This window comes from Podarcis gaigeae, assembly GCF_964106915.1.
Source record: "Podarcis gaigeae genome assembly, chromosome: 17".
Taxonomy (NCBI): Eukaryota; Metazoa; Chordata; class Lepidosauria; order Squamata; family Lacertidae; genus Podarcis; species Podarcis gaigeae.
Window position 1 is genome coordinate 9,641,945 of NC_139694.1, and position 27,623 is coordinate 9,669,567.

The following is a 27,623-nucleotide window of genomic DNA, read 5'->3' on the forward strand; positions in this document are numbered from 1 at the left end:
AGTTGCAAGTACTAATTCATTCCGGAGGTCCGTTCTTAACCTGAAACTGTTCTTAACCCGAAGCACCACTTTAGCTAATGGGGCCTCCTGCTGCTGCCGCACAATTTCTGTTCTCTTCCTGAAGCAAAGTTCTTAACCCGAGGTACTATTTCTGGGTTAGCGGAGTCTGTAACCCGAGGTACCACTGTAACTTTAAGTTTTATGATTTCCAAGTGCACTTTGTTGTTGTTTAGTCGTTTAGTCATGTCCGACTCTTCGTGACCCCATGGACCAGAGCACGCCAGGCACTCCTGTCTTCCACTGCCTACCGCAGTTTGGTCAGACTCATGATTGTAGCTTCAAGAACACTGCCCAACCACCAAGTGCACTTAATTATGACCAAAGTTAGCTGTCTTGTAGCTATATAGTTTTTAAATGGCTGTTTGTTTGTTTTTTTGGTTACTGTGGCAATGGTTGCCCTTGAGTAACACACATTTTGGAAAAGAAAAACAATCTGCATGTCCCTGCCCTTTCCTTTAGTAGGATCTTTCATGTTCCTGCTAATGTTATATCTTCTGGCAAGCCTGACGAACTAATGTGGTGTAAGGGCTTGTTTACCCCTGCGCCAATCCAGTCCTCCTACTACCGAGATTCCTTGCAAACTTGCAGCATCTATTGGTCCATATCAGTGTAAACCATTGCTTTGATGGGGATCCATATTCTGCAAAATATTCATGAATATTGTGCATCCGTTTGTGACAGACAGAGCATTGAGTCATCATCTAATCATGGCAGGAAGGAGAAATGGCCAGTCAGGAGAAAGTGAGGATGGTAAAGAGAGAATTTGACAACGGCCCTACTGGCCGGGCACCAATTCTCTCGGATCCTCAGTAAAGCCATAGCAGCTTGCAGCCTCCCTCCTGCCAACTTTGCCCCCCACTCCTTCAGAATCAGTGCTGCAACAATAGCATCCACTCACGGATTGCCAGGGGATGAAATTAACGCTTTGGGCAGGTGGCTCTCTGCATCCGACAGCCAATACATTCACACTCCCCTTCCATCACTCAGTATGTCCTGTTGACTTCTTCACTTTCAGGTATGGCACCCAAAAGAAGTTGGATACGCGGCCACAGCATTGTTCACTGGGCAAGGGCCCATGTTTCATTCTCCTCCCGAGGCTATGGACTCAGTTTGCCTTCAGATGTCCAGATTACATGGTTCAGTTGCAGGGGTATGCGATGGGAGCAGCTGATGCCACTCTTGCCATCCATAATCAAGGCATCCAGTCCACCCGATCTCTTAGTCATCCAGAAAGGTGAGAATGACCTTGGTCCTAGGAAGGGCATAGGCCTCATCTGGGCCATCGTTGCAGAACTGGGCTCTCTTAATGGATTTTCCCCCCAAATGACCGTCTGCTGGTCCGAACTATTGGAGAGACATCAGTGGTGGGATATCCCAGCTCCCTCAAAAATCAACAAGGTTAACCACACAATCGGGTGCAAAGGAGAGGCTATAGGTGGAAGGGTGATGTGGCATCCAGTCAGCACTTACGTTCAGGTCACCTGTCTGACGTCATTGGCAATGATGTGTGGCTTAATGACATCCCTGCTTTCCCCCAGGGAAACCCATGGTTTAGCAGTGAATTGGAGCAAACAGCAATAAGATTTCCTGCATACTGATGCTTATTCTGATTTATCGCTAAAAAGCGGTTTTCCAGGGGAAGGCAGCGGGGCAAAGGCAGAACCACTCAGGCCCATGCTTTCTAGGAAATGTGGTTAAGCCCTTAATCAAACATTTAGTCAATCTCTCTTTTCCATCCTGTCTTCTTTGTATATTGGGGTTAGAACTGAGTGACTGATGTTCTTTTAAAAAAAAAAGTTTTCTTTGTGCAAAGAACCCAGAGAACATATCTTTACCTAGTTCATGCTTTGATGCAAAAATACAAATACATCTGTTTCTTAAGGCAAAAGAAATATGAAGTGGTTCAGACTAAGACAATGAACAGAAACAGGAGTGAATGGTGGGAACTGTTACTGACTATGTAGTCACACCGGCTTGTTCCCCAAGCTACGGTATATCTTGTGATCAACTAGTACAGTTTACACCAAATCCTGCATTGACAAAATTTGGGACAGTGTACTGGCATACAGTTCTTTCCTACCATTTAAAATTGAGTGTGATGTGCCCGTATAATGTCTCAAAGAATGATTCACCCATGTGATCCATTCATACAACTTACTACAGTGGTACCTTGGGTTAAGTACTTAATTTGTTCCGGAGGTCCGTTCTTAACCTGAAACTGTTTCTGTTTTCATCCTGAAGCAAAGTTCTTTTTTAAAAAAATATTTTTTATTAACTGGCCAATCACATCAAATTAAATCACCTCACATAAATTCCGAATTACAAAGCCAAATTTTGAATTTTGTTGGGGGGACCCATACTTCAAGATCCGAAGGGGGATTCTGATCATCTTCTTGCTGCTGCGTTAATGTCCAAATCAGTCCAAATCAGACAGAGTTCGTAATTCTATCCCATCTTGTCTTGCTGTTTCCACATCACATCTTGTTCATATATTTTTTCTTTTTTCTTTATGATCTCTTCTTAGTCTCCTTAAGCCGATAAACACCAATATAATAATCCTGTGTGAATTTTCCGTTCTTCCAATCCTCAAATCCAGATGGTTTCCATATATCATCTCCTTCATAGATAACATCGCTCTTTCCATCATAATCTTACGAAGCTGTCGCTCTTGAGTCCCACTGAGGAGTTTAATCCACAATATATAAACAGCTTTGTTTTTCTCTTTCTCCTCCCAGACTCAAGACCTCCGACAGAGCTTCCCAAAATGGCGACCACATTTTTAACTGCGTCATTCCAAAGCTCTTATACCTTCCAGGCTCATCTTGAAACATGCTTTGGTCCGAAAGTTTATCTCCACACTGCCTTAAATCCACAGCTTAAGTCCTTAAAACGACATTTCTGACTCCTTAGGGGAGGGGATTCTTGTTTAATCACATAGAGAAAGAAAGGAAAGTTTTTTTTCCCCTCCCCCATCAGTCATTTGCCGTACCGTATCTTGACGTATCTTCTCATATTTTATTCTTGTCTTGTTTTATCAGAGATCTCTTCTGTCAGCAGTCTTTACTCCCCCTTCTTCCTTGAAGTATGTGCAATTCGCCTCGTCCAAATTGTTTCTTTTGAAGTTCTTGCAGCTAGTGGCGCGAGACGGCGTCCAGGAGTGCCGAAATCCCACAGGAGGGCTTTGTGCCTAGTGCCCCCATCACCACAAATTCGGGGGTGGTATAGGGCACAGCAGGCAAGGGCCATCCCCCCACAATCCTGGGGGGGTTAAGGAGGCTAATTACCCCCATCATAGCCTCCAAATCACCTTGTGTGGGTCGGAGAGATGTTATTGTCAGCCATCTTCTGATGCGCCCCCTAGTGGCTCCCTGAAGCAAAGTTCTTAACCTGAAGCACTATTTCTGGGTTAGCGGAGTCTGTAACCTGAAGCGTATGTAACCTGAAGCGTATGTAACCCGAGGTACCACTGTAATATAATTCTGCACTTCCAGAACCAAATAGCCACTATCTTTTAGGCTCTTAAAAACAGAGGATCTATTTTATTTTATTTTTTGTCCCAGTAGCCCGGGATGTCCTTACACTCTACAATGCACCTTAAGAGGCAAATCCAATTATAACTGCAAAAGATCTGTATTCCAGTTTAATATGCTTATAAACTGCAGGCTTCAGAGCAACTGCACCCCTCCTAGCTCCTTGCTTTTTAACATTCTACCTGATGAAGGGCTCTGGAGAACTTGAAAACTTGCTCACTATTTTGTGGCAGTTCAGTTGACCCTGATAAAAGTAATGCCTTATTGTGTGTTTTGGTTCCCGCCAAATGTATTTAACAGCTACTTGTTCTTCTGTAAGTTTTAACTTTTAAGCAGGAAGGGAGTTGAAACATTTCCTTATTGTTGCCTTAACTAAAACAGGATGTAGAATGGATAGCCGCTGCATGCCTTAAACAATATATGGTCTCCAGTTGCAAATCATCTTGCCATGGGTCTGGAGTTGATAATAATGGGTAACAGAATATGCAGTGCTTGCAAATCCAAATTAGAAGCTTATTTCCCCCTGGGAATTTTTATTAGCCACTGAGAGGGCCAGAGGTATAGCAGCGAAAGAGACGTCACAAAAACTGTTATCAGCTGACTTAGTCTTTATCAGTAAACTGCAGATGGCAGCTCTTTTGCGTGGAGGCTTAGGGTCTTTTCAAGCTCCCAAGACAGGCATGGCCAGCACTGCTATGCTGCAGAATGTGAAGCAAGTAACCTGCTTCAGGCAGAATCATTGGGGGTAGGGGAGATACATGAAGCCAGGTGCTGAAATCTGAAAGGTGCAAAGACACTTTTGACAGTAGTGCCTCTAGCCAGGAAATGGGGGTACCATTTGGGCTCCATTCCGAGCAGCAATGTGTCCTGGGATGGCACTGAGAAGAGATGGGGTTCTTCCTGGCAAGCAGCTCCTAATGTTACCCAGTCCTGATTCCTCTGCTATAAACGGCAAGTGGAAAGGCAATGGACTTTCCACACTGCAGAAGGTTTAGTGCTATGTCTGCATGTATAGATAGATAATGTCAGATTTTTAGCCAGCTGCAAAGCCAAGAACAAGAACATAAGAATTGGGGTCCATTCCAAGGAAAACAGGTAAATTGGCTGAATGTACATCAAGTTTGTTACTTATAAAACAATAAATGCTCTTAGACAACTTATACCCTTTGAGCAAATATTGCAAGAAAACTCAGTCCTCAAAACGTTTAGATTCTAGAATTATTCTTATTGTTATTATTCACTACCCACCTTTCATCCTAAAGTCCCAGGGGCAGGTTACAACATTTAAAAATGGAACGATGATATAATGGATATATTGTGCTAAATGTTTAGGTTTAGTAAACATTGGGATTCAATTAGAACTTGTATAACTGGGATATGTTATAAGACAGTCTCTATGTGTATTAGAAAGGGAGTTATGCAAGGGGTGTGAGGTGTTTAATTCGTGTTGATGTGTGAAGACTGTGTGTCAGACCTTGAGAATGTTAACAAGATCCATGTGCATTGCAATGTCTGGACCTACTTCTGAGGATCAGCAATTAGCATGGGAAGAGTTACTTAACCTAGGCAAATGTCTTGAGTGTGTACCAGTCTTTCATCCTAGTCAATCAACAAGTGTTGATGAAGTCCGGAATTCCTTTTTTCAATGAGGGCCTGGGGAGATTAACTATTAGCACTGCAAAGCATCAAAAGGACTGGCCTTTAAAATGCAACTGAATGAAGCAGGCTTAGTTGTTAGAAACAGCAGAAATCAGCAAGAAAATTGGCTTCCAGGTGGAAAAATCAAAATTGGAAACAGAACTGTTAGATCCCAAAACTAAGATATTATCAAGAATGTATAACTTGCTGTTGAAATGGAATACTCAGGATGAAACGGTGAAATCTGCTATGATAAATGGGCACAAGATGTTGGACATAACATTATGCTGGCTGACTGGGAACAGTTATGGACCACAGGTATGAAATTTACGGCATGTAATGCCTTAAGAGAAAATATTATGAAAATGATATACAGGTGGTACATGACACCAGTCAAGCTTGCAAAAATATATCACTTGCCCGATAATAAGTGTTGGAAATGTAAAGAAAATGAAGGTACATTCTTTCACCTTTGGTGGACGTGCCTAAGGATTAAGGCTTTCTGGGAGATGATCTATAATGAAATGAAAAAGGTATTTAAATATACTGTGATGGGATCATGAGCTGCTTGTGCGTAAAAGCGTAGTCCCTCAAAGATTGCCCAGATTAGCAAAGCTCTGTCTATGGCGGAGCCCCTTAAGCATGGCTCCCTCAGTCGCTGGCAGAATCCGACAGTGGGCGTTTGTGGAATCTCTTCCAACATAAAAGCTCCTTAACGGAAACGCGTCTTCTGGACTCTCGGCGCGACAGTTTCCGGCGAGGGGTGGGTGTCCCTATAGGAGGTCCTGAAACCTCCTCACTGTTCTCGCTAGAAGTGTCCCTGAGCCATCCCTCCGACTCACTTTCCCTCGGAGCTCCTTCTCTCCCCCTGCTGGTTCCCTCCTCTGCTGCTAGGTCTCTCCTAGCCTCCGTGAGCCCTTCCACCACCTGCCCTTCCGATGGCAGTTCCCTGACATATACCTTTCTGAAGAAACCAGAGGCCTTTCTCCTGGGCATAGTCGGCCAATTGGTGTTAAAGAAGGATAGAACTTTTTTTATGTATGCAACAACAGCAGCAAGAATACTTATAGCGAAGTATTGGAAGACACAAGATTTACCCACCCGGGAAGAATGGCAGATGAAGGTGATGGAGTACATGGAACTGGCGGAAATGACTGGCAGAATCCAAGACCAGGGAGAAGAGTCAGTAGAAGAAGATTGGAAGAAATTTAAAGACTATCTACAGAAACACTGTAAAATTAAGGAATGCTAAAAGGATGTTGGAATGATGTAATGTGGCTTTTGCAGTAATGTTATATAGGGTTAAGGAAGAATGGATTGTTAACAGGTCAGAATGTAAAGTTACAATATATTAAGATAAATTAGTAAGATAAAAACAAGAATGGAAAGGATTTGCTGAAATAATCAATTGAACTAGAATACAAAAAAGGGAGGTGTGAGGAGGTCAAGGAAACAAGTAAATGAAACACAAGACATGGAAAGATGGATTTCTTTTTAATTGTTTTTACTTTTTCTGTATTTTGTATTTTCTGTTTTTCTTTATCTTTATTTTTGTAATTCTTTTGAAACTTTAATAAATATTATTTATAAAAAAACCAGTAGAAATCAGGAGAGATGCCTTAGAGACTGAGTGTTGCACTTCTGTGGGGAACAAGCCCCTCTTGAAATGACCATGCTGTAGGATCTAGGACTCCCTCCATGCAGGCTGAAGGTGCAAAGATGTGAATAAATCCTATTTCTTAAAGCTATGACAAGTCTCCGTCTCGCCTTCAGTTTTCCAAAGGAGCACAGATCCTGGCTGAGTGCCTGGAACCCCCTGGAATCTTCCTACCTCTCAGCAGAGAGCAGAGGTGGTACTCAACTTTTGTAACAATATATTGGTGGGTAGGAAGGCCAATGAAATCAGCATTTGTCAATATAAGGGGAAACTTGCTGAAGCTAGCCCATAGGTGGCCATAGTCATCAGTTGAAATAGCCAACATTAAATAATTTTGGACATTTAATTGCTAGAGAAGATGTTCTAACAGCAGTACGTGCTATCGCTCAGTAGGAGAACATGTGATTTGCTTTTGCAAAGGATCCCAGATTCAATCCCAACCATTTCCTTGTAGAACTTGAAAAGGCCCATTTGATTCAGTCCAGTGAAGAATAATATGTATTCCATCTGAGCAACAAACTGTATTACGTTCCTAAATAAAAGAGTTCAGGTTCAAGAAATACACGTGGGTTTTTTTAAATATCCTAGGAAGTGATTACTAAAAAAAGAGGAGGGATAAAACATCAAGAATGCAGTGAATTTTATGTTCTCCAACTCACCCCCCTTTTAGGTAATCTCATCCTAGGACATTTCTACACACGAGACTTATATTGATTTTGCATTATATAAGCCACCAATACAAATGTAAACCTGACGTTGACTGCCAACAGCAGATATTTGATTACTATTCTGAATTCTTTCCTCTATTAAATAAAAAAGAAGAAGAGAGACTGAAATGTATTTCATGGAGACCTGTGCATTTTCCCCCTTAGTAGTTAAGTCCCACTGAATTTTCTGCCAAGTGTGCATATGATTGCACCTTTCGCCACAATCCAGTGCGCATTCACCTGGGAATAATCTCCATGGTACATAGTTTGTATGAACATGCATATGACTGCACTGTTTGTGTTTCTCTAAACCAGTGGTTCTCAACCTTCCTAATGCTGCAACCTTTTAATACAGTTCCTCATGTTGTGGTGATCCCCCAACCATAAAATTATTTTTGTTGCAACTTCATAACTGTAATTTTGCTACTGTTATGAATCGTAATGTAAATATCTGGTATGCAGGATGTATTTTCATCGTTACAAATTGAACATAATTAAAGCATAGTGATTAATCACAAAAACAATATGTAATTATAAATTGTGAAATATTTATTTCTAATTACAAATAAATGAAATTTTGTCTTGAAGCATGGTGTAGCATGGGTAACAGTCTTAATATAACAACAGTAAACTACATTGCTACACTTTGTGACAGTATGCGTAAAAAGCCAACGTCAGTACAAAGGTTGAGATTGCTTCTTTCTCACCAGATCAGAAATTCTCGGGGCAATCTTTGCAAGAGCACAACAAAGATAATCTTCCACAACAAGTCTACTTCTGTATTTAGACTTGATAACCAACAAGCTGGAAAACCCTGTTTCACAGATATGTTGTTGGAAATGGAAGCAGGCGCAACACAGTCTCAGACAGAACAGGATATGACTGCAAACACTTGAATTTTGTAACTGGTGTTGTAGAGAAATCAGTTCTCGCTGCATCGCTGTTAATAAGTTCAATGATCTCCTCTTGTACTGTCTCAGGAACACCTTCAACTTTGACTGTGAATGGGCTTCTGACAAGTGCAAATGGGGTGTCAGGTAGATTTGGAACTTTCAATGAAATTTTGCCTGCAAGCATGTGCAAGTGTTCTTTCACAGAAATTATCATCGTAATCCTTTTGTCTGGTTCAATGTCATGTTCCTCAAAGAAAGCAGATAAGGTAGGCAGCATTTAATTTTATTTTCATCCATATTTTTTTTTGCCAAAGCTGAAGTTTCATTTGGAATGATCGGATCTTTTCAGACAAATTGAGGCATGTTGAATTTGGTCCTTGCAGTGATAAATTTAACTCATTCAAGATGACAAAGATGCACGATTTCTGTTCTCATCCTGAAGCAAAGTTCTTAACCTGAGGTAATATTTCTGGGTTAGCGGAGTCTGTAACCTGAAGCATATGTAACCTGAAGCATATGTAACCTGAGGTACCACTGTAGCTGCTTTCAACACAGCAGCTGCTCTCTGCACAGTAGCTGTTCTCAGTAGCAGTTCTACACAGTAGCTGTGGCGGGTCCGCATAAGTACATTATGGCGCCAATCCTATCACATACACCTGTATTTGTACGGGGTTATGTGATGGGGTTGGCACGGTGATGTCCATAGCTGTCAACTTTTCCCTTTTCTTGCAAGGAATCCTATTCGGAATAAGGAAATTTCCCTTAAAAAAAGGAAACATTGACAGCTATGATGATGTTATCACGCCGGGTACTCGGTTGTGGGCGTATCTGTACGTGGGCGGACCCGCCTGGAGACGGATAGAGGAGCAATGTCTCTGTTCCTAAGACCATTGGAATTATGTGTTTTCCAATGGTCTTAGGCAGAAGTCAGCAACCTAAGGCCCATGGGCCGGATACGAGCGGCAGAGGCTGTTGGCGGCGGAGGAGCCCATCCTCAAAAAGCTTGCTGACCCCTAGTCTTAGGCGACCCCTGTGAAAAGGTCATTCGATCCCCAAAGGGGTCGCAACCCACAGGTGCTCTAAACAATGCCAATACAATCCATGGACAGGGTTTACCCAGAGAAAACCTCCTGATAAATTACACTCAAAAGGAGAATAACAACTTCCGCCGATTTTGAAGCACATCTTGTATTCCTCATGCAGCTGCTCACTCCATACAAAAATGAAAGTTAATTGAGCTGTTATGCTGCAGGCAACAGTTTCAAATTCTTGCCAATCAATCCTAATTTAATCATGTGCCATCCTGTTGAATGCTTGCATGCCAGCACAGTGGTGAGAGAGATTGCTCTTCCAGAGGCAATTTATGACATAGATGAAATGTGTTTGTCTTTAGGCAACAGTTCCCCGCCCCCAAGAAAGCTTATCTAATCATTCCCTACATTTTGTTTGGATTTTGGGCACAGTTCAACTCTCTATATATAACCTTCTTATGAAAATAACAGCACATTTATGGGCAAATAGCAGTCAGGTAGGAGGTGATTTCTAACATAAAACCAGTGCAGGGTCTACTTAGATCAGGAACACATTCCAGATTAAAGGTTCTCCAGTTCTTTCTCCCCTCCAAAATAAAAACAACCAGTTGTTCTATTTAAAACATGTGATGGGACATCGCATACAGTTTGGCCCTAAAAGCTCCCAAGGGCCTCAGAATATAAGATACTGACTTTAGCTTTTATAAGTGTGTCCATAATTTATTTTATTTAAATACTGCTAAAATATTTATGTTAGTCATAAAAAATCAGAACTGGTCACCACAATATTGTTGCATGCCACCCCCAATTTTTGAGCAATACAAGATTTCAGGGAGTTCCAGGTACACTTACTCAATTAGTGTTTCCTTTTGGAAAATGAGACACAGTGGGAGACTGTGGTGTCTTTACTATATATGGTTTATTTACATGTATCTACAACTAGGACTTGCTGATCAGGTCAGCGGTTCAAATCCCCGCCATGGAATGAGCTCCCGTTGCTTGCTCCCTGCTCCTGCCAACCTAGCAGTTCGAAAGCACCTCAAAGTGCAAGTAGATAAATAGGTACCACTCTGGCGGGAAGGTAAACGCCGTTTCCGTGCGCTGCTCTGGTTCGCCAGAAGCGGCTGAGTCATTCTGGCCACATGACCCGGAAGCTGTAGGCCGGCTCCCTCGGCCAACAAAGCCAGATGAGCACCGCAACCACAGAGTCGGCCACAACTGGACCTAACGGTCAGGGGTCCCTTTACCTTTACCTTTTTACAACTTGAGCCGGTTCCCAGCATCACATTCCAAGAGGGTCTCTTGCCTTCTCCCATAGCTGCATCCCTGGATTCAAACAGACATCAGCCATTGTGCTGCACCTCCTGCTTACCTGTTTCTTCACTGCCTACCCTAAGCTTCTAACTCACAATTAGCTTTTAAAACTTGGCCTAATTAAAGGGTTAGAAGTGTCTGGCACATATCCCTTTATCATCGTAGTCGTTCTCCCAGTGGCGTAGCGTGGGTTGTCAGCACCCGGGGCAAGGCAAGTGATTTGCGCCCCCTAACCCGTGGATTTTAGCAGGGGGCAGAGAGCTGCGAGTGCGAGCGCGCCCCCCCCAGATGTTGCGGCCGGTGTGGCCGGCCCCCCCTGCACCCCCCACGCTACGCCACTGCGTTCTCCTCTGCACACATTCCAGCTTGTCACAATCCTGCTTAAACTGTGGTGCCCAGAACTGGACACAGTACCCCAAGTATGGTCTGACCAAGGCTGAATAGAGCGGTACAATTACTTCCCTTGATCGGGGACACTACTGTTGATGCAGCCTTGAACAGCAATAGTTTTTAAATAGTATCACCCTGTTTTCCCGTGTTATGTTTGTGTTCTGCTAAAATCCTTAGATCCGTTTCACATGCTAAGTCTTAGTAATCACAGCGTTCTTTTCTAAGTGTTCACAGACTGACTGTTGAATTATCTGTTCTAGGACTTTTCCTGGTATTGATGTCAAGCTCACCAGTTAGTAGATACCTGGGTCTTATTTCCCCCCTTTTGGAAGGTGGGGGCAGCATTTGCCTGCTTCCAGTCTGCGGGGATCTCAGCTGTTCTCCAATAATTCTCAAAGATTATAGATAGAGGCTCTGAGACTACACCCGCAAGCTCCTTTAGTACCCTTGGGTGCAGCTCATCAGGTCTTGGAGAGTTGAATTCATTTAAAGTAGCTAAGTGTTCCCTTAGGGACGCGGGTGGCACTGTGGGTTAAACCACAGAGCCTAGGACTTGCTGATCAGAAGGTCGGTGTTCGAATCCCCGTGACGGGGTGAGCTCCCGTTACTCGGTCCCTGCTCCTGCCAACCTAGCAGTTCAAAAGCATGTCAAAGTGCAAGTAGATAAATAGGTACCACTCCAGCGGGAAGGTAAATGGTGTTTCTGTGCGCTGCTCTGGTTCGGCAGAAGTGGCTTAGTCATGCTGGCCACATGACCCGGAAGCTGTACGCCGGCTCCCTCGGCCAATAAAGCGAGATGAGTGCTGCAACCCCAGAGTCGGCCACGACTGGACCTAGTGGTCAGGGGTCCCTTGACCTTTCAGTGTTCCCTTACTACCTGTTTTATTATCTTGGGTGAAGACAGGGGCAAAGTAGGTGATGAGCAGTTCTGATTTTTCTTTGTCACCCAATAGCATTTCTTAGTCTACTCCATGTCAAGGACCTACTACTTGCTTGTTCATCCTCTTGCTTTGAACATAGCCGAAGAAACCTTTTTAAAATTATGTTTGACCTCTCTTGCAAGCCTGAGCTCATTCTGAGCTTTGGCCCACCTAATCTTCTCCCTGCAACTGTTGGCTACTTATGTATACTCTTCCTTTGGGATTTCCCCTTTCTTCCATTTCTTATACATGCCCATCTTAAATCTCAGCTCATCTGTAAGCTCCTTATGCAGCCACACCAGTTTCTGTAGATGCATCCCACTTTTATTTCTTGGTGAGGTTCCATGTTGAACTGTTGATAACACACACCTGTGCCATTATTCGGCCCTGTTCACCTCTGAAACAGGACAAGCATGCTTTCTTAGCTATTGACCTGTAGCGAAGGCTGTCTTGCCATTTTTCTGTTTCTGATATTACAGAGCTGTGCTGCCACCCAGTGGATGTTTCCTATGACATCCTCCTCATCATCATTTACCTAATACTAAACTTGATAGTCCTATGCCTATCAAATGCAGTCAAATGGGGCACCTTACAAGCAATAAAGGTAGGGGGTTGCATATATTTAAGGGGCACCCAGGTATGTAGAAAAATATTAGCTTGTAAATGTAAAAAATAATAATAATGGAGCAGTGGACCCAAACAGCTTGTGGAGGACTGAGCATGGAACGCTGAGAATAGCTAAACATCAACTGAAGAACTTTGGCTATGTACACGTACCATATATTTGAAGTCCTTTAAAGTGCATGACTCACCCCAAATAATCCTGGAAACTGAAGTTTGTTCAGAGTGCTGGGAATTGTAGCTTTGTGAGGGGTGAGCTACAGCTCCCAGGATTCTTGGCAGATGCATTAACGTATGGTGTTTATACAGGTAAATAAAGAAAAAGGAATAGGAGGAGAGAAGTGGCCTCATCAAGCCCCAGGTAGAGCAGCAGGAGAAAGACCCCAACCATCAGTCTCCCAGCATCAGGTCCTTTGATCTGGGCAGAAGCTCACCGAGCCCCTCCCATCTATGGCTTTTGTAGCCTGCCTTGATGTAATCAAGTGCGCCTGGCATTAAGTAAAGGTAAAGGGACTCCTGACCATTAGGTCCAGTCGTGACAGACTCTGGGGTTGCAGTGCTCATCTCGCTTTACTGGCCGAGTGAGCCGGCATACAGCTTCCAGGTCATGTGACCAGCAGGACTAAGCCGCTTCTGGAGAACCAGAGCAGCGCACGGAAACACCATTTACCTTCCCATCAGAGCAGTACCTATTTATCTACTTGCACTTTGACGTGCTTTCGAACTGCTAGGTTGGCAGGAACTGGGACTGAGCAACGGGAGCTCACCCCATTGCGAGGATTCAAACCGCTGACCTTCTGATCGGCAAGTCCTAGGCTCTGTGGTTTAACCCACAGCGCCACCCACGTCCTGCATTACTCATGATTAACACAGAGCAGCTTAGAGTCTCTCACTACCTGCAGCTGGCATCCAGCCAGCACTTGCAACAGAGAAGAACCCAATAAACTCCAGACAGGTGTGTGAAACACAAGAATCAAACTGGGGATGTTTTTGGGTTTTTTAAATAATATTTATTGCTTTTAAACCTTACAAACAAGAAGAAAAAAGAAAAAGAGAAAAAATAAGAAAAAACAAAAGAAAGAAAAAACAATACAATACAATATATAAACAACACACCACACAACATTAACGCATTAAACTAAACTAAACAGAACAAAAACAATTTAAAAACATACATCATACCATTTCAATGCCTTATCTTTCATTCCCTTGTTTCATCGACTTCCTCTCACCTCCCTTTTTGTATTCCACTTCTATTAATTGTTTCAGCAATTCCTTTCCATCTTTCACTATTTTCTGTTATATAAATATCTTAACTTATTTTAACCTTATTTTCCATTAATACTATAATACTTATTTATGCTTAACTCCTTATAACACTTCAACTAAGGCCATATAATTTCATTCCAACATTTTTCTAACACTCATTAATTTTACCGTATTTCTATAAATAAACTTTAAACTTTTTCCAATCTTCTTCCACTGTCTCTTCTCCCTGGTCTCGGCTTCTGCCAGTCATTTCCGTCAATTCCATATAGTCCATCAACCTGGTGATCTTCTGTCCGAGGCTCTTAACTCTTTTCCAGGTCCCTTCTGCAAGTCTTCTTCGTATTTATACATACACTTTATTTGTCTTCTGCTGATCTTGTTCTTAATTTCCTTTCTTTGTTGCTGAAGAGTAGGTCTCGGGGGAGCTCCAACCTAGCAATGTTTTTATTCCTTCTCGACGTGTCATCCACATCTCCGTGGTTAAAACTAAAATCCAAAAGATATTTCAGGACGTGTTTCAAAATCCCTCCAAATCTGAAGGTCCCCACAACTCCAATTTCCTTCTGACCCAGGTCCAGATCCCAAAGGTCAGTAAATCCCTGCATGAGATGATCTATCCAACTTTCCTTCTCCAGTCCAAGCAGGGTTCCAATCTGACTTTCTCTGAATTCAATCATAGAGGGCAACAACTTGTAGTCATCAAATTGCCTCTGTAAGGCTGGGGCTCTCTCCTTCTCCACTTGTATTACTTTAGGTTCAACAACCACAACTTTCTCCCTCGCTTTCTCCACCATTTGGCATGTCAGAGTAGATTCATGTATCGGTTCCTGAATAGTTTCTGTGTAGATATTCACTTTTTGTCCCAATTTAGTCACTTTTTGTTCCAAAATATCAATTTTAATATTCATCACATCCGTCTTCTTATGAAGCTGTTCCAATGACTCACTTATCTTGCATAGTGCAATCACTAAAGCTTCTTCTGCCGACATTCTCAAGCAATCCAAGGTCAATCTCACGGTTTTCTCTTGCAGCTGGAGATTCCACCAGCCCAACTCTTGTAACAATTTCAAAGGCTCCCTCTAGAGGGAAACAATTTCTGTTTGTATCAATCCTTTTAAGCACAGTTCAAGCAGTAAAATTAGTTTCAATTTTCAGCTACTTTTACTCCTTTTTAAACGCAGGAAACAATGGAAACAATGTATTGTTAAAGGGAAATGGACATGCCACCTAACTCCTCAAAATACAATTGTCTTCCGCATTTCCACGACAAACTAAGGCATGGCTTCCGATTGGCTGCAGGAAGCTCCTGCATGCAATCAGAAGCCATGGAAGCCACGTTGGATCTTTGGCTTCCAAAGAATGTTCACAAACCAGAACATTCACTTCCAGGTTTGAGGCATTCAGGAGCCAAAACGTTCGACTCGTAAGGAGTTCAGCTTCCAAGGTACGACTATAGTTACTTATCTCCTTGGCTCAGGGGTTACATAACTCCATACCCTCCAACATTTCTCCAGTGAAAACAGGAACATCTTAAGGAAAAGCAGGGCATTCTGGGATCAAATCAGAAACCAAGACGGCTTCTGTAAATCCAGAACTGTCCCTGGAAAATAGGGACACTTGGAGGGTCTGCAGTAAGGAAGAATGAACCCCCTCAGTGAAGCCAGCAGCTAAAGACTGAAGTAACTGTGAAAGCAACTCTTACTAGTCTCATATTCGTAACTAACAGTGCCTTGCAATTAACTTTGGTTTAGGAGTTGAGTTACTGTGTGTGGTTCCTATTTACTAATTTTTGTTACCATTAATTACTTAAGGAAGAAGAAGAAAAACCCATGAGATAAAGAACATTTTAAATGAACATTGAGTTCTCCAGAGCAAGAACCTGTTGTTCTGCCCTGCTAATCCTTAATGCAGTAATAAGGCTCCATGGGATTGGCTGGCTGGTTTTCAGGAGAGCTCTCAAGAGTGGAGCAACAGTGGAGAAAGTTTTAAAGAAAGTAATGGTAATAATTGGTGGAACTTAGAAACCACTGCAGATCTTTCTGTATCTATGGTATCTGCCGGTCCAACTGTCACGGTCCGGTTCATGGGCGATTGAAGTCCTGGCTGGGGATGTCGGGACCGGGGGCAAGATGGCGGGGTGGGAGCAGGAACGGGGGTCCAGAAACCAGGAGTCAGGAAGCCAAGAGTCTGAGGGTCAGGAAGCAAGGAGTCACGAAGTCAAGGGTCTGTGGATCAAGAAGCAAGGAGTCATGAAGTCAGCGGTCCGAGGATCAAGAAGCAAAGAGTCACAAAGTCAAGGGTCCGGGGATCAAGAAGCAAGGTGTCAAGGAGCCAAATACAGCAAGGCAGGGAGCGCGTTGCTGTGGCAAAGAGCCAAAGGGAAATGCTGACCTTATATCCCTTCCCAGCTCTTGCCACCAGGTTCTGTGAGTTACTAATCAGCCTCACCTGTGCGGCCACGCCTTGCCTCTTCAGAACAAACTTAGGAAGGCCCCAGTCCTGCAAAGTCCTATTGGTCACAGGGCCTGGCTCCTGCATGCACTCCTGACACCAACAAGGTTCATGCATGGGAGATGTTCATCTGGATTCTGGACAAATTGGGATGTGTGGGGAAAACACAAGGCCCAGGCATCCGACGGTGACCAAATCAAATGTGCATTTCTTCAGTTTAGCATATAGATGGTGTTCATGGGGCCACTGCGAGACCCAATGGACGGCTGCTATATGTTGCTGGAATATCTCAGGGTAGATCAGGATGTTATCCCAGTAGATGATTATAAATTGATCTTGCACGTCTTGGAACATGCCGTTCGTAAAGTCCTGAAAGACCGCCAGAGCACTGCAGAGAAAGAAGGACAAGGCTACATCATGTTTTAAGGACTTTTCTATTTGCCAGCCCTGCCTCCTTTTTTTCAAATATGCACCAAGTTGTACGCTTCCTTCAAATCTAAATCGATGCAGAGATGGGGCCATCTGTAGGTAATTAAAAAGTTCTGGCATCACTGAGAAGAAGCAGTGATTCCAAATAGTGATTTCATTCAGGGTTACAGGTAATTGTTCTGCAGATTTCTTTTTGACAAAGTACTGGGGCTCCTGCCAGGAAGGTGGATAGACGGATAAATCCATCAGCTTCTTTCCCAATGAATTCCTTGAAGGGGCTCAGGTTCAGAGAAGGGTGTAAATGTCTTTGTTATATGTTGGCATCTTGGCTCCAGGAATTGGGTCAAGAGCACAATTGTTTGCCTTGTGCAGTGTAAGGAACTGAAGATACATTCATAATCGCAGTAGATTTCACGGAGCTGAAGTGTCAGTTTGCATTTCTTAGTGCAGGAAGTATTGATCTGGTGTTTCCTATTCTAATTAATTCAAGAGGTTCTGGAAGCTTCTCTGTGTGAAATAAACAAGCAGAAGGTTCATGATGTTTGGGTTATTCCTTCAGAGAAGCTGTGCACAGCTGGCTTAAACTGGTTCTCTTATGTCTTCTGTCAAGGTCATGCTGACTATAAACGAAAGGCCAAATGGAGCCTGGGTTTCACTTTCTCTTTCTTTTCCTTCTGGTGTGGTGTTCTGTACATTGTATGCTTAGTGTTAAGGTTTAGACGTATTATAAGTTATTGTAAATTTAAGTTAAGTCTGCTGCAACTGGATTTCTTATGGACAGTGCCAATCCTGAATGTATTGGATTTGTAACCATTATGCTCATATGCCTTCAGTAGTGGTAAAGCCCTGATGGATGAAATATAATTGCCTCTGGTCTATTTTGGGGGGGAATCCTGCAAGGTGTTTAAGTTTTTACTCTGCTAACTATACGTTGGAATCTGCTCTGGATAAATATTGAGTAGAATTTCATGGCATGAAGAGCCATCAAGGAGGGTGGAGTTGCAGTAGCTATAGCACAAATCACTGGAACAAAATGCTCATTTTGTCTTTGGTCAGTCTGAGTGCTGTGAAGAGACACATGAGGAGGAGTTGTTAGGCTAGTCTCGCCTAACAGGGGATGGGCAACCTTTGAGCCAGTGTGGTGTAGTGGTTAAGAGCGGTAGACTTGTAATCTGGTGAACCAGGTTCGCGTCCCTGCTCCTCCACATGCAGCTGCTAGTCACACTTCTTTGAAGTCTCTCAGCCCCACTCACCTCACAGAGTGTTTGTTGTGGGGGTGGAGGGAAAGGAGAATGTTAGCCGCTTTGAGACTCCCTAGGGCAGTGTTTCCCAACCTTGTGCCTCCAGCTGTTTTTGGACTACAATTCCCATCATCCCTTGCCACTGGTCTTGCTAGTCAGGGATGATGGGAGTTGTAGTTCAAAAAACAGCTGGAGGCACAAGGTTGGGAAACACTGCCCTAGGGTAGTGATAAAGCGGGGTATCAAATCCAAAATCTTCTTCTCTTCTTCTTCTTCTTCTTCTTCTTCTTCTTCTTCTTCTTCTTCCCCATGAGGGTCACATGCAGTGATGGGTATACTGAGCCAGGTGAGGTATTGGCTAGCAGTGGTTGTGACCTGGGCAGGCATGTTCATTCACTTATGCACAAATTTATTCTCTTTCTTCCTTGCAGCTTTCAAAAACTCACCTCTGCTGGGAAGACCACCAATCTCTGTTGTTGTTGTTGTTGTTGTTGTTGTTGTTGTTGTTGATGATGATGATGCTGTTGTTTGTTGGCATCCGTCTGACCACAACTCTCTAATTTTTTTAACATCTAATTAAAAAACAATAGTGGGTTGCAGCAGAAAGAAAAAGAATAATAGAGTTGGAAGGGACTCCAAGGGTCATCTAGGAATCTCAAATAAATCATACATGACAGATAGCCATCCAACCTTTGCTTTGAAACCTCCAAGGAAGGAGAGGCCCCCACCTCTCATGGGAGTCTGTTCTGCTGTCAAACAGCTCTTACTGTCAGAAAGTTCTTCCTGATGTTTAGTTGGAATCTCTTGTCTTGTAACTTGAAGCCATTGGTTCGTGTCCTACCCTCCAGAGCATAAGAAAACAAGCTTGCGCCATATTCCATATGACAGCCCTTCAGATATTTGAAGGTGGCTATCCTATCTCCTCTCAATCTCCTCTCTTCCAGGCTAAAAAAACTATCTCTCTGTATCAGGGCTATGATGAGGGATTGTGAGTTTAAAAAGAAGTTGTGGCATTTGCCCGTTCTTTTGAAAATGTCTGTATAGGGGGAGAGAAAGAGTTAATTGGTAGACCAATAGAAAAGCCAGAGGCGGAGCCTACCTGTTTATAAAAGGGCTTAGCCCGAGGTTTAGTTGGTTAGTTGGGAAAAGGCAGTTGGGAAAGCAGTTGGCAGACAGACAGGTGGAAATAAAGAGACAGTGCAGTTGGTTCTTGTATGAGGAGAGATAGAAAAATTAGAGACAGAATAAAATACAGTGGTACCTCTGGTTACGTACTTAATTCATTCCGGAGGTCCGTTCTTAACCTAAAACTGTTCTTAACCTGAGGTACCACTTTAGCTAATGGGGCCTCCCACTGCTGCCGTGCCGCTGGAGCACAATTTCTGTTCTCATCCTGAAGCAAAGTTCTTAACTCGAGGTACTATTTCTGGGTTAGCAGAGTCTGTAACCTGAAGTGTATGTAACCTGAAGCATATGTAACCCGAGGTACCACTGTCAAACTAAGAGGGTAAAGGGTAACAGTGTTTCGAATGCATTTAAAGTTTATTTGTGTTTGCACTAAATTAACTACAATCTTCATTGTTAACTTCAGAACCTGACTGAGACGAAGTGATTTACCAGGGAGGACCTGGTTGGTGGCAGCGGATTAGTGGTATACGGGTCAATAGTCCATGAGACGACTGAGGGCTCCATACCAACGCCACAGAAGTACACTTAGAATCTAAGTGACATGACACAAAAGGAAAATGGAATGGAAAGGGTAGAGGAAAAACATGCAGATTAGACACCAGTTCTTAATCAGATACTTAAACTTAAAATGACCAGCATGAATGGAATGGGAGGGGCCAAAAGGCAGCTGGTTTCAGATATGCAGTGCTGAACTATGCTGTGTGCAGGAATCTCTCCACTGAACAGAAAGGTACTACTGCCACTCATTGGAAACCAAACTGGAAATGGCAAATGGAACTGGAGTCCCCAGATAAGGGATTGGCACTAACAGCTACAGCTATCTATTTCACTGGGTGCCCTTGCAGCCCCAACTTGATAAGGAGCTATTTCTGTGCACTCTTGACTGCTAGTTATCATTCCCTGCACAGAGCAGCTTTTTCTGCATGGGGGAACTGGTTCAAGACAGGGATGCATACGTCAAAGCCTAGTTCCACATACTGGGCTTGCTAGATTGGGGGACAAGCATGTGAGCTTTTCCAAGACTTCCTCCCAGCAAATAGGGGGGGACCCCTAATTCCAAGCTTGCGTATAAATAAATTGTAGATACACTTGAACCACACAATAACCCTGAGCCTAGAATATTGTTGCACTCCACTCCAATCTTTGAGTGGTGCGAGATTCCAGAGGTTCCAGGCGTTCACCCAGGAGTCATGTTTTCTTTCAGAAATGGGGCACAGCAGAGACTGTGGTGCCTTTATGATATATGGTTTATCTACACACATATAAACAACCTGAGCCTATGATGAAGGGGTTTGCAGCATTAACGCCCCAAGAGGGTCTTGTTCCTCCCACAGCTGCAGCCTTGGATTCAAACAGAAATCTTCCCTGCCTTTCCCCTCAAGAGCTGCGTCTACAAACGTAGTCAGGGCTGCCAAAAAAAGAGGGCCAGTTTTGCTTGTGAAGACACAACCACCTGGGTGTCACCCAGAGTACGCTAAACCTTTAAGACACGTTCTTTCTCTCAAAGAATTCTGGGTATTGTAGTTTACCCTGGGCTGCTCCTACTATTAGGCAGGGTGAGCTGACTGCCTCAGGCAGCATATGCTAGAAGGCAGTGGTGCTGCTCAGCTGTGTGTCGTGTCCTTTGCTCTCCACCTTTATAATTATCCTGCTGATCTCCTTCAGGATCAGTGCAGTGCCCAGTTCCTAGCACTAAAGTAGGATTCAGCACATTGGGTAACCTCATGAAGAAAAGCAATCTATAATTTTTCTAGTACATGAATGACATCGTCTACATCCTGAGGCTTCAATACTTTGGCCACCTCATGAGAAGAGAAGACTCCCTGGAAAAGACCCTGATGTTGGGAAAGATGGAGGGCACAAGGAGAAGGGGACGACAGAGGACAAGATGGTGGGACAGTGTTCTCAAAGCTACCAACATGAGTTTGACCAAACTGCAGGAGGCAGTGGAAGACAGGAGTGCCTGGCATGCTCTGGTCCATGGGGGTCACAAAGAGGCGGACACGACTAAACAACAACAACATCCCATCACTAGTAAGTCAAGATGGGATGTAAGAAAACATACAGACTTCAATATATCAATCCACTCTTTGCGGGGGGGGGGGCGGGGAGAGGATGATGTGTTCCCCCCATCTTCTCTCACTTTCTGAGGAATCTTATACCTTCTGCACCCCTTGCTTAATGCCCTTTGCGTCGAGATGGTCTTCAGGGTACAAAACAGTGTTTTCTCAGAGGTTCCCTTGGCGAGCCCTGCATTGGGAGCTGCTTAAGAAGCTAATGGTGGAATGCATCACATCAAGGGTTTCAACATCCATAGCTATAAACAAGGCCCTGGAGTCTTCAGGGTTTCATCCTGGAAGTGGAAGAAATGAGCTGGTGCCCTTCAAATTTAATACAAGCTAGAGAAACTCAGTATCCATCTAAATCAGGCTCATGTCTACAAGTTACGTTTTCCAAACACAAACTTTTTAATTAGCTCCTCGGAGGCTTCAAGAGAGCATTCCCTAATTACTGTCAGCTTGTCCAATTTCTAATAACTCCTCATATGTATTTGTGAGCCAGCAACTGGCTTCAGAAATAGCTGCAACATCTCAAATATTATTCAGCTTGTTGTGATGAACTACGGCATTGATCAGATTTTTTTAAAAAACGCTCCAATTAATCTTGTTCAATTTCCTGATATATGTTTCAGGATTCTGTGGGCATGGGGGAGAGTATTTTCTTGAGACCCATGATGTGTCCACGCATACACAAATCATCTATTCACTATGCTCTGCTTGCATATTTGTAAATAAAGTTTCCAGCGCTCTTTCCTCCAAAGGAAAATAATCCTTGTAACGTTGCCAATTAAATAATAATATAGACCTATGTATTATTATTAGGGACGCGGTTGGTGCTGTGGGTTAAACCACAGAGCCTAGGACTGGCCGATCAGAAGGTTGGCGGTTCAAATCCCCGCGACGGGGTGAGCTCCCGTTGCTCGGTCCCTGCTCCTGCCAATTTAGCAGTTTGAAAACACGTCAAAGTGCAAGTAGATAAATAGGTACTGCTCCGGCGGGAAGGTAGACGGCGTTTCCGTGTGCTGCTCTGGTTCGCCAGAAGCAGCTTAGGCATGCTAGCCACATGACCCGGAAGCTGTACGCCGGCTCCCTCGGCCAATAAAGCGAGATGAGTGCTGTCAGGGAACTGCCATCGGAAAGGCAGGTGGTGGAAGGGCTCACGGAGGCTAGGAGAGACTCGGCAGCGGAGGAGGGAACCAGCAGGGGGAGAGAGGGAGCTCCAAGGGAAAGTGAGTCGGAGGGATGGCTCAGGGAGTCTTCCAGCGAAAACAGTGGAGAGGTGACAGGACCTCCTATAGGTACACCCACTCCTCGCCGGAAGCTGTCGCGCCGAGAATCCCGAAGACGCGTTTCCGTTAAGGAGCTTTTATGTTGGAAGAGATTCCGCAAACGCCCACTGTTGGATTCTGCCAGCGACTGAGGGAGTCATGTTTAAGGGGCTCCGCTATAGACAGAGCTTTGACAACCAGGACCAAGCTCTGAGGGACTAAGCTTTTACGCACAAGCAGCTCATCATCCCATCACAAGTGCCGCAACCCCAGAGTCGGCCACGACTGGACCTAATGGTCAGGGGTCCCTTTACCTTTACCTTATGTATTATTATTATTATTATTATTATTATTATTATTATTATTATTATCTATACCAAGACTCTACATTAATCAAAAATTATCTATAATCTTATGCATGTGACTCTCAAGTATAAACTGTAATCGTGTTTCCTTGGAGTGCGGTAATATTTTAACCACACACCAAAGATGGTGAGAGTCAACTTGCCTGCCCCATTACAATATAATGGGACATAAGGAAATGTGTCATTTGTTGGATCAAAATCTCAGCTTAGTTTGCCATGCACAGCATCTGTTGTGCGTTTGAACCCTGTTTTGTCTATGAACCATACTGGATCTGAGCATTAAAGGGTTTGGGCAGAAACTGTACTCTGAATTTGAAATCTTCATCATCCACTGGGAGTCAGGACAATTATTGTTTATGCAGCACTGGTAAGACTCATGAACACATGGTGTTTCTTAATGGTCCAGTAGATAAAGAGGAAATGTAGGAGGTTATCAAAAAACTGAAAAGACTGAAAGCCCCAGGGATGGCTGGCTTCAGAAATGGTGGAAAGGCATTCATTTCACATGGTTAAGTCCCATCTCAGCAGTAAAAATGAACGTATTGCTCCTATTCAATCCTTTCTTGTGTGGCTTGAGCTCAAAGAACAATGTTGGTGGCATTGACTTCTCAATGGCTATATTGACACTGGAAAACATTGTCGACTGAATAATCATGTTTGTTATAGCCACCAGAGGGAGGGAGGTATAGATATTCCTATTTTGCAATTTTATTGCCACTGCCATAAAGTTTCATAGGTTGCTTAAAGAGGATTGAAGTTGCGTCTTCTGAGGTGACTGCCTTTTTATTCTCACTGCTGATCGTCCATATAATTATGAGCACGGAAAGGTGAGGGTAGGATTCACGTAGTCCTGTCAGTGGAAGCCTTGCACAAGGTCGCCTGCTTCTACAACAGGGCTTTCCCACCACCCCTGCCCACTGTGTGCCCCCATGCCACATCCCGCAAATGACTTGGGCACGGGAGAACTCCTAGAAGCATGCAAGGAGGAGCCAGGGTATGTGTGTTCATTCTGCTTCTAACAGAACATTCAACTTAGCCCAATGATTATTATTTTTTTGCAGGGGGAACTTAGCCCAATGTTGAATTCCTCCCGGGTAGTGCTCCTCCCCCCCCCACACACTTTGCATTTTTTGTGTGCGTGCAAATTGGTCTTAGAGCTCCTGGCATCACCTTTGTTTTCTCACGTGAGAGTGGATTTTTAAAATAGCATTGGTTGGTTGGTTGATTGATTGATTGATTGATTGATTGAGATTTACAAAGGAAGTTCCCTCATCCACCTGGACAACTCCTCTCGAGATGCAGCATGCCGTAATAATTCAAGTCAATAACCACTGCTTGTTCTCATTCCAGATGGCTTATAAATAAAGAAAAATTCCATGTTCAGACTAACCAAAAGATCTCGAAGGCAGATGGGAAATGAGTCCCCGTGTTCCTTTCCAACATGCCAACTTCAAATTATTGGTCAACTGTTCAATAAGCACAGTCCGCCAGGCTTTATTGTACCAATTTGTTGGAGATGCTCCCTGAAGCTTCTTCCAAAATCCAGCTATTATTAGCCTGGCTGCTTCAAGTAGAAAACTTATTAGGGGTTTAAAATGTAAGTCCACATTCTCTCCTCAAAAAAGGTCCAGCCTTTCCGAATGAGAGTACTTGTTCACAATCTGTCAACGCAGCTGTCAGGGGTTCAGAAGGAGAGACACAGGAGGGGGAGCAAATGGAGAGTGAGGAGGAGGAGTACGAGGGGGGCGCAGGCAGTGACAGTGGCCAGAGTTATTCCACAAGCCTCTCTAGCGAATCGGAGGACTCACAGAAGGGAGCGCCGGTGGCCAGAGCAAGGGAGATTCCAAGGGAGAAACCTCAAGAGGGAGGGGCCAGCGGGGAGTCTCTGAACAGCAGCTGGAGATCAGGGCCAGCGTCTCCACCAGAGCGCAGTGGGGAGGGGGAGTCCCAGGAGTCGGGACCAGTGTCCTCACCACCAGAGGGAGGAGAGGAGTCAGGTTTGGCAACACCCACATCAGGAAGCGGGGAAACGGTCAGAAGGAAAGTCACCGGCTGGGCGCGCGCGCCAAGTTCAAATGTACAGGAGCGCGGCACAGCGGGGAGCCCGGGAAGGGAGCCAGGTCCTAAAGCCCGCCGGAGGGAGGGGCAAGACTCAGGAGGCTCCGCGTCAGAGGAGTCCAGGAAGGAGGGAACCCCAGAGGGCAGAAGGACCCAACGCAGGAAAGAGCAGCGCAAGAGGTGGAGCCAGGCTAGAATCTTAAACTGGTGTGGGTGGAGCAGTGAGTCAGAGGGGACTTAGCCGGTCTAGCGTTAAGACGTGGGCCTGCGCGCCCAGAGCTTGGAAATGGAAACTAAACTTCAATAAAGACTTTTGTATATAATATCCACTGGGCGTTGGTCCTCTGTGAGCTGGGACCTAGCGGCAGTCCTGACAGTAAGTCCCCTCTCCATTTTCACCAATTTTGCAACCTCGTGGAGTGCGGGAAAGCAGCGAGGGGTGAAGATTGGTGCTTCGCGAGCTCACGAAAAACAGGGAAATGACTACCGAAGAGAGGATAGCGAGTTTGCAAAACGCAGTGACGCAGTTGACTGCAGAAATTGCGGCTTCCAGAAAAAAAGAACAGGAAGCAGCTGCTGCCTGCCAGGATCTGCGAACCAGGTTAGAAGTGCTAAGTACACAGAGGCTACCAGCCACCAGACCAGAAGGGATTGGGCTGGGAAACAGAGGAGGGAGCCTGGTATCTCACTTCAATGGGGACCTGCAGGAGTATCCTAACTTCAGAGCAGATGTGATTTATACATTGCAGCTGCTTGACAAAGACTTTAAAAATGAGGGAGAGAAAGTGGGATTTATTATTTCGCATTTGCGGGGGACTGGAGGCCGTGCGCTTTCTACTCCAGAAAACTCAGCAAAGCGGAGCAGAACTACACCATTTGGGACAGGGAGTTGCTGGCCATACATGCAGCCTTCAAGGCGTGGCGGCACTTCCTCGTCGGAGCCAAGCACACGGTGCAGGTCCGCACAGACCATAAGAACTTGGAGTACTGGCGCACGGCGAGGTTCCTGAACCAGCGACACATCCGCTGGGCGGAGTTCTTTGCAGATTTCGACTTCAGAATTGAGTACATCCCAGGAAACAGCAACGTCTTGGCGGACGCGCTGTCCAGAAAACCGCAGTATCTGGTGGCAGAGGCACCGGCGGCGGCCAAGCACATTTTCACACCACAGGCGTGGGCATGCGCGTCAGCCACGGTGGACCTGGACGCGGTGCGCCGCGCGCTGCGAACAGACTCGTTCGCCCGAGCCAAGATGGAGGAGGTGTGCAGTGGCAAGGCGAGGGGCGACGAATTCCAAGTGCGAGACGGCCTGCTCCTACGCAAGGGAGTCCTCTACGTACCAGGAGACAGCCTCCGCGCGAAGGTCCTGCAACAGCTGCACGACGCGCCCAGCGCGGGGCACTTCGGCAAGGAGAAGACGGTGGACTTAGTAGCCAGAGACTTTTGGTGGCCTAAGATGCGGGGGGATGTCGCGGACTATGTCAATAGGTGCGACACCTGCCAAAGGGCTAAGCCTGTGCACCAGCCGCCGGCGGGCCTGTTGGAACCGCTACAGACACCGTTCGTACCGTGGGAGAGGGTAGCCCTGGACTTTGTCACAGATCTACCCAGCTCAAGGGGCAAGACGGCAGTGCTCGTGGTAGTGGACCTGTTCACCAAGATGGCCCACTTCATTCCGTGCGCGAAGGTGGCCACGGCCGAGCAGACCGCTAAGATGTTCATAGACCACGTGTTCAAGGTGCACGGCCTACCACGGTCTATTTTGTCCGACCGGGGGCGCCAGTTCATCTCCAACTTCTGGCAAAAGCTGATGGGATTCCTGAACGTCAAGGTCAGCCTGGCGTCGGCGAGACACCCGCAAACTAACGGGCAGGCGGAAAGGGTCAACGCCATCATGCAGCAGTACCTGAGATGCTACGCGAACCAGCAGCCATCGACCTGGGTGGACTATCTACCGTTGGCCGAGTTTGCCTACAACAACACGAAGCACGGGTCCACGGGGGTGACCCCATTTTTTGCCAACTACGGGAGGCATCCCAGAACCTTCCCGGGTCTGGACACAGTGCGGGAGGGGGAGCCACAGGGAGCAGAGGAAGTGGCAGCGGAGTTGCAGGAGATCCACGAGCAGCTCAGGAGGCAGTTAGAGTTGGCAAAACAGGCTTACAAAGTGCAGGCAGATCGACACAGGAGGGTTGGGGAGGACATCCAGGTGGGAGACTGGGTCTGGTTGGCAGCACAAGCAGTTCCAGCCAGATCGTTAGCCAAGAAGAAACTAGGGCACAAGCAGCTAGGGCCTTACCAAGTAGAGGCGCAGATCAACCCAGTGGCCTTCCGGTTGACACTCCCGGAGGGTTCCAGAATGCACCCGGTCTTTCATAGATCAGTGCTCACGCCCTACAGAGAGCCCCACAGGTTTCAAGCACCGGGGAAGGCGCCAGACCCGCTCAGAGAAGCGCCCAAAAAAGGGGGGTCGCCGAAAGGGGAGCCACTTAATGAAGCCACTGAGATTTTAGACTCAAGGTGGGGGGAGGAC

The 27,623-nt window shown here is 45.1% G+C and overlaps 1 protein-coding gene across 2 annotated transcripts in view; it reads left to right on the forward strand.

Moving 5' to 3' along the window:
- The first annotated feature begins 676 nt into the window (after positions 1–676).
- Positions 677–27,623, forward strand: part of OR6V1 (olfactory receptor family 6 subfamily V member 1) — a 34,570-nt gene continuing 7,623 nt past the window's right edge. Inside the window, exons 1-2 of one of the 2 annotated variants that reach the window (XR_014559374.1) lie at positions 677–1,294; positions 8,303–8,786. Coding sequence is in view for 1 of the 2 variants with exons in the window: in XM_083719395.1 (XP_083575521.1) it covers positions 972–1,294 (323 nt within the window). In the remaining variant the exon portion in view is untranslated. Of the gene's footprint in view, positions 1,295–8,302; positions 8,787–27,623 lie in introns of those variants that run through there. The other variant, XM_083719395.1, reaches the window with a different exon arrangement.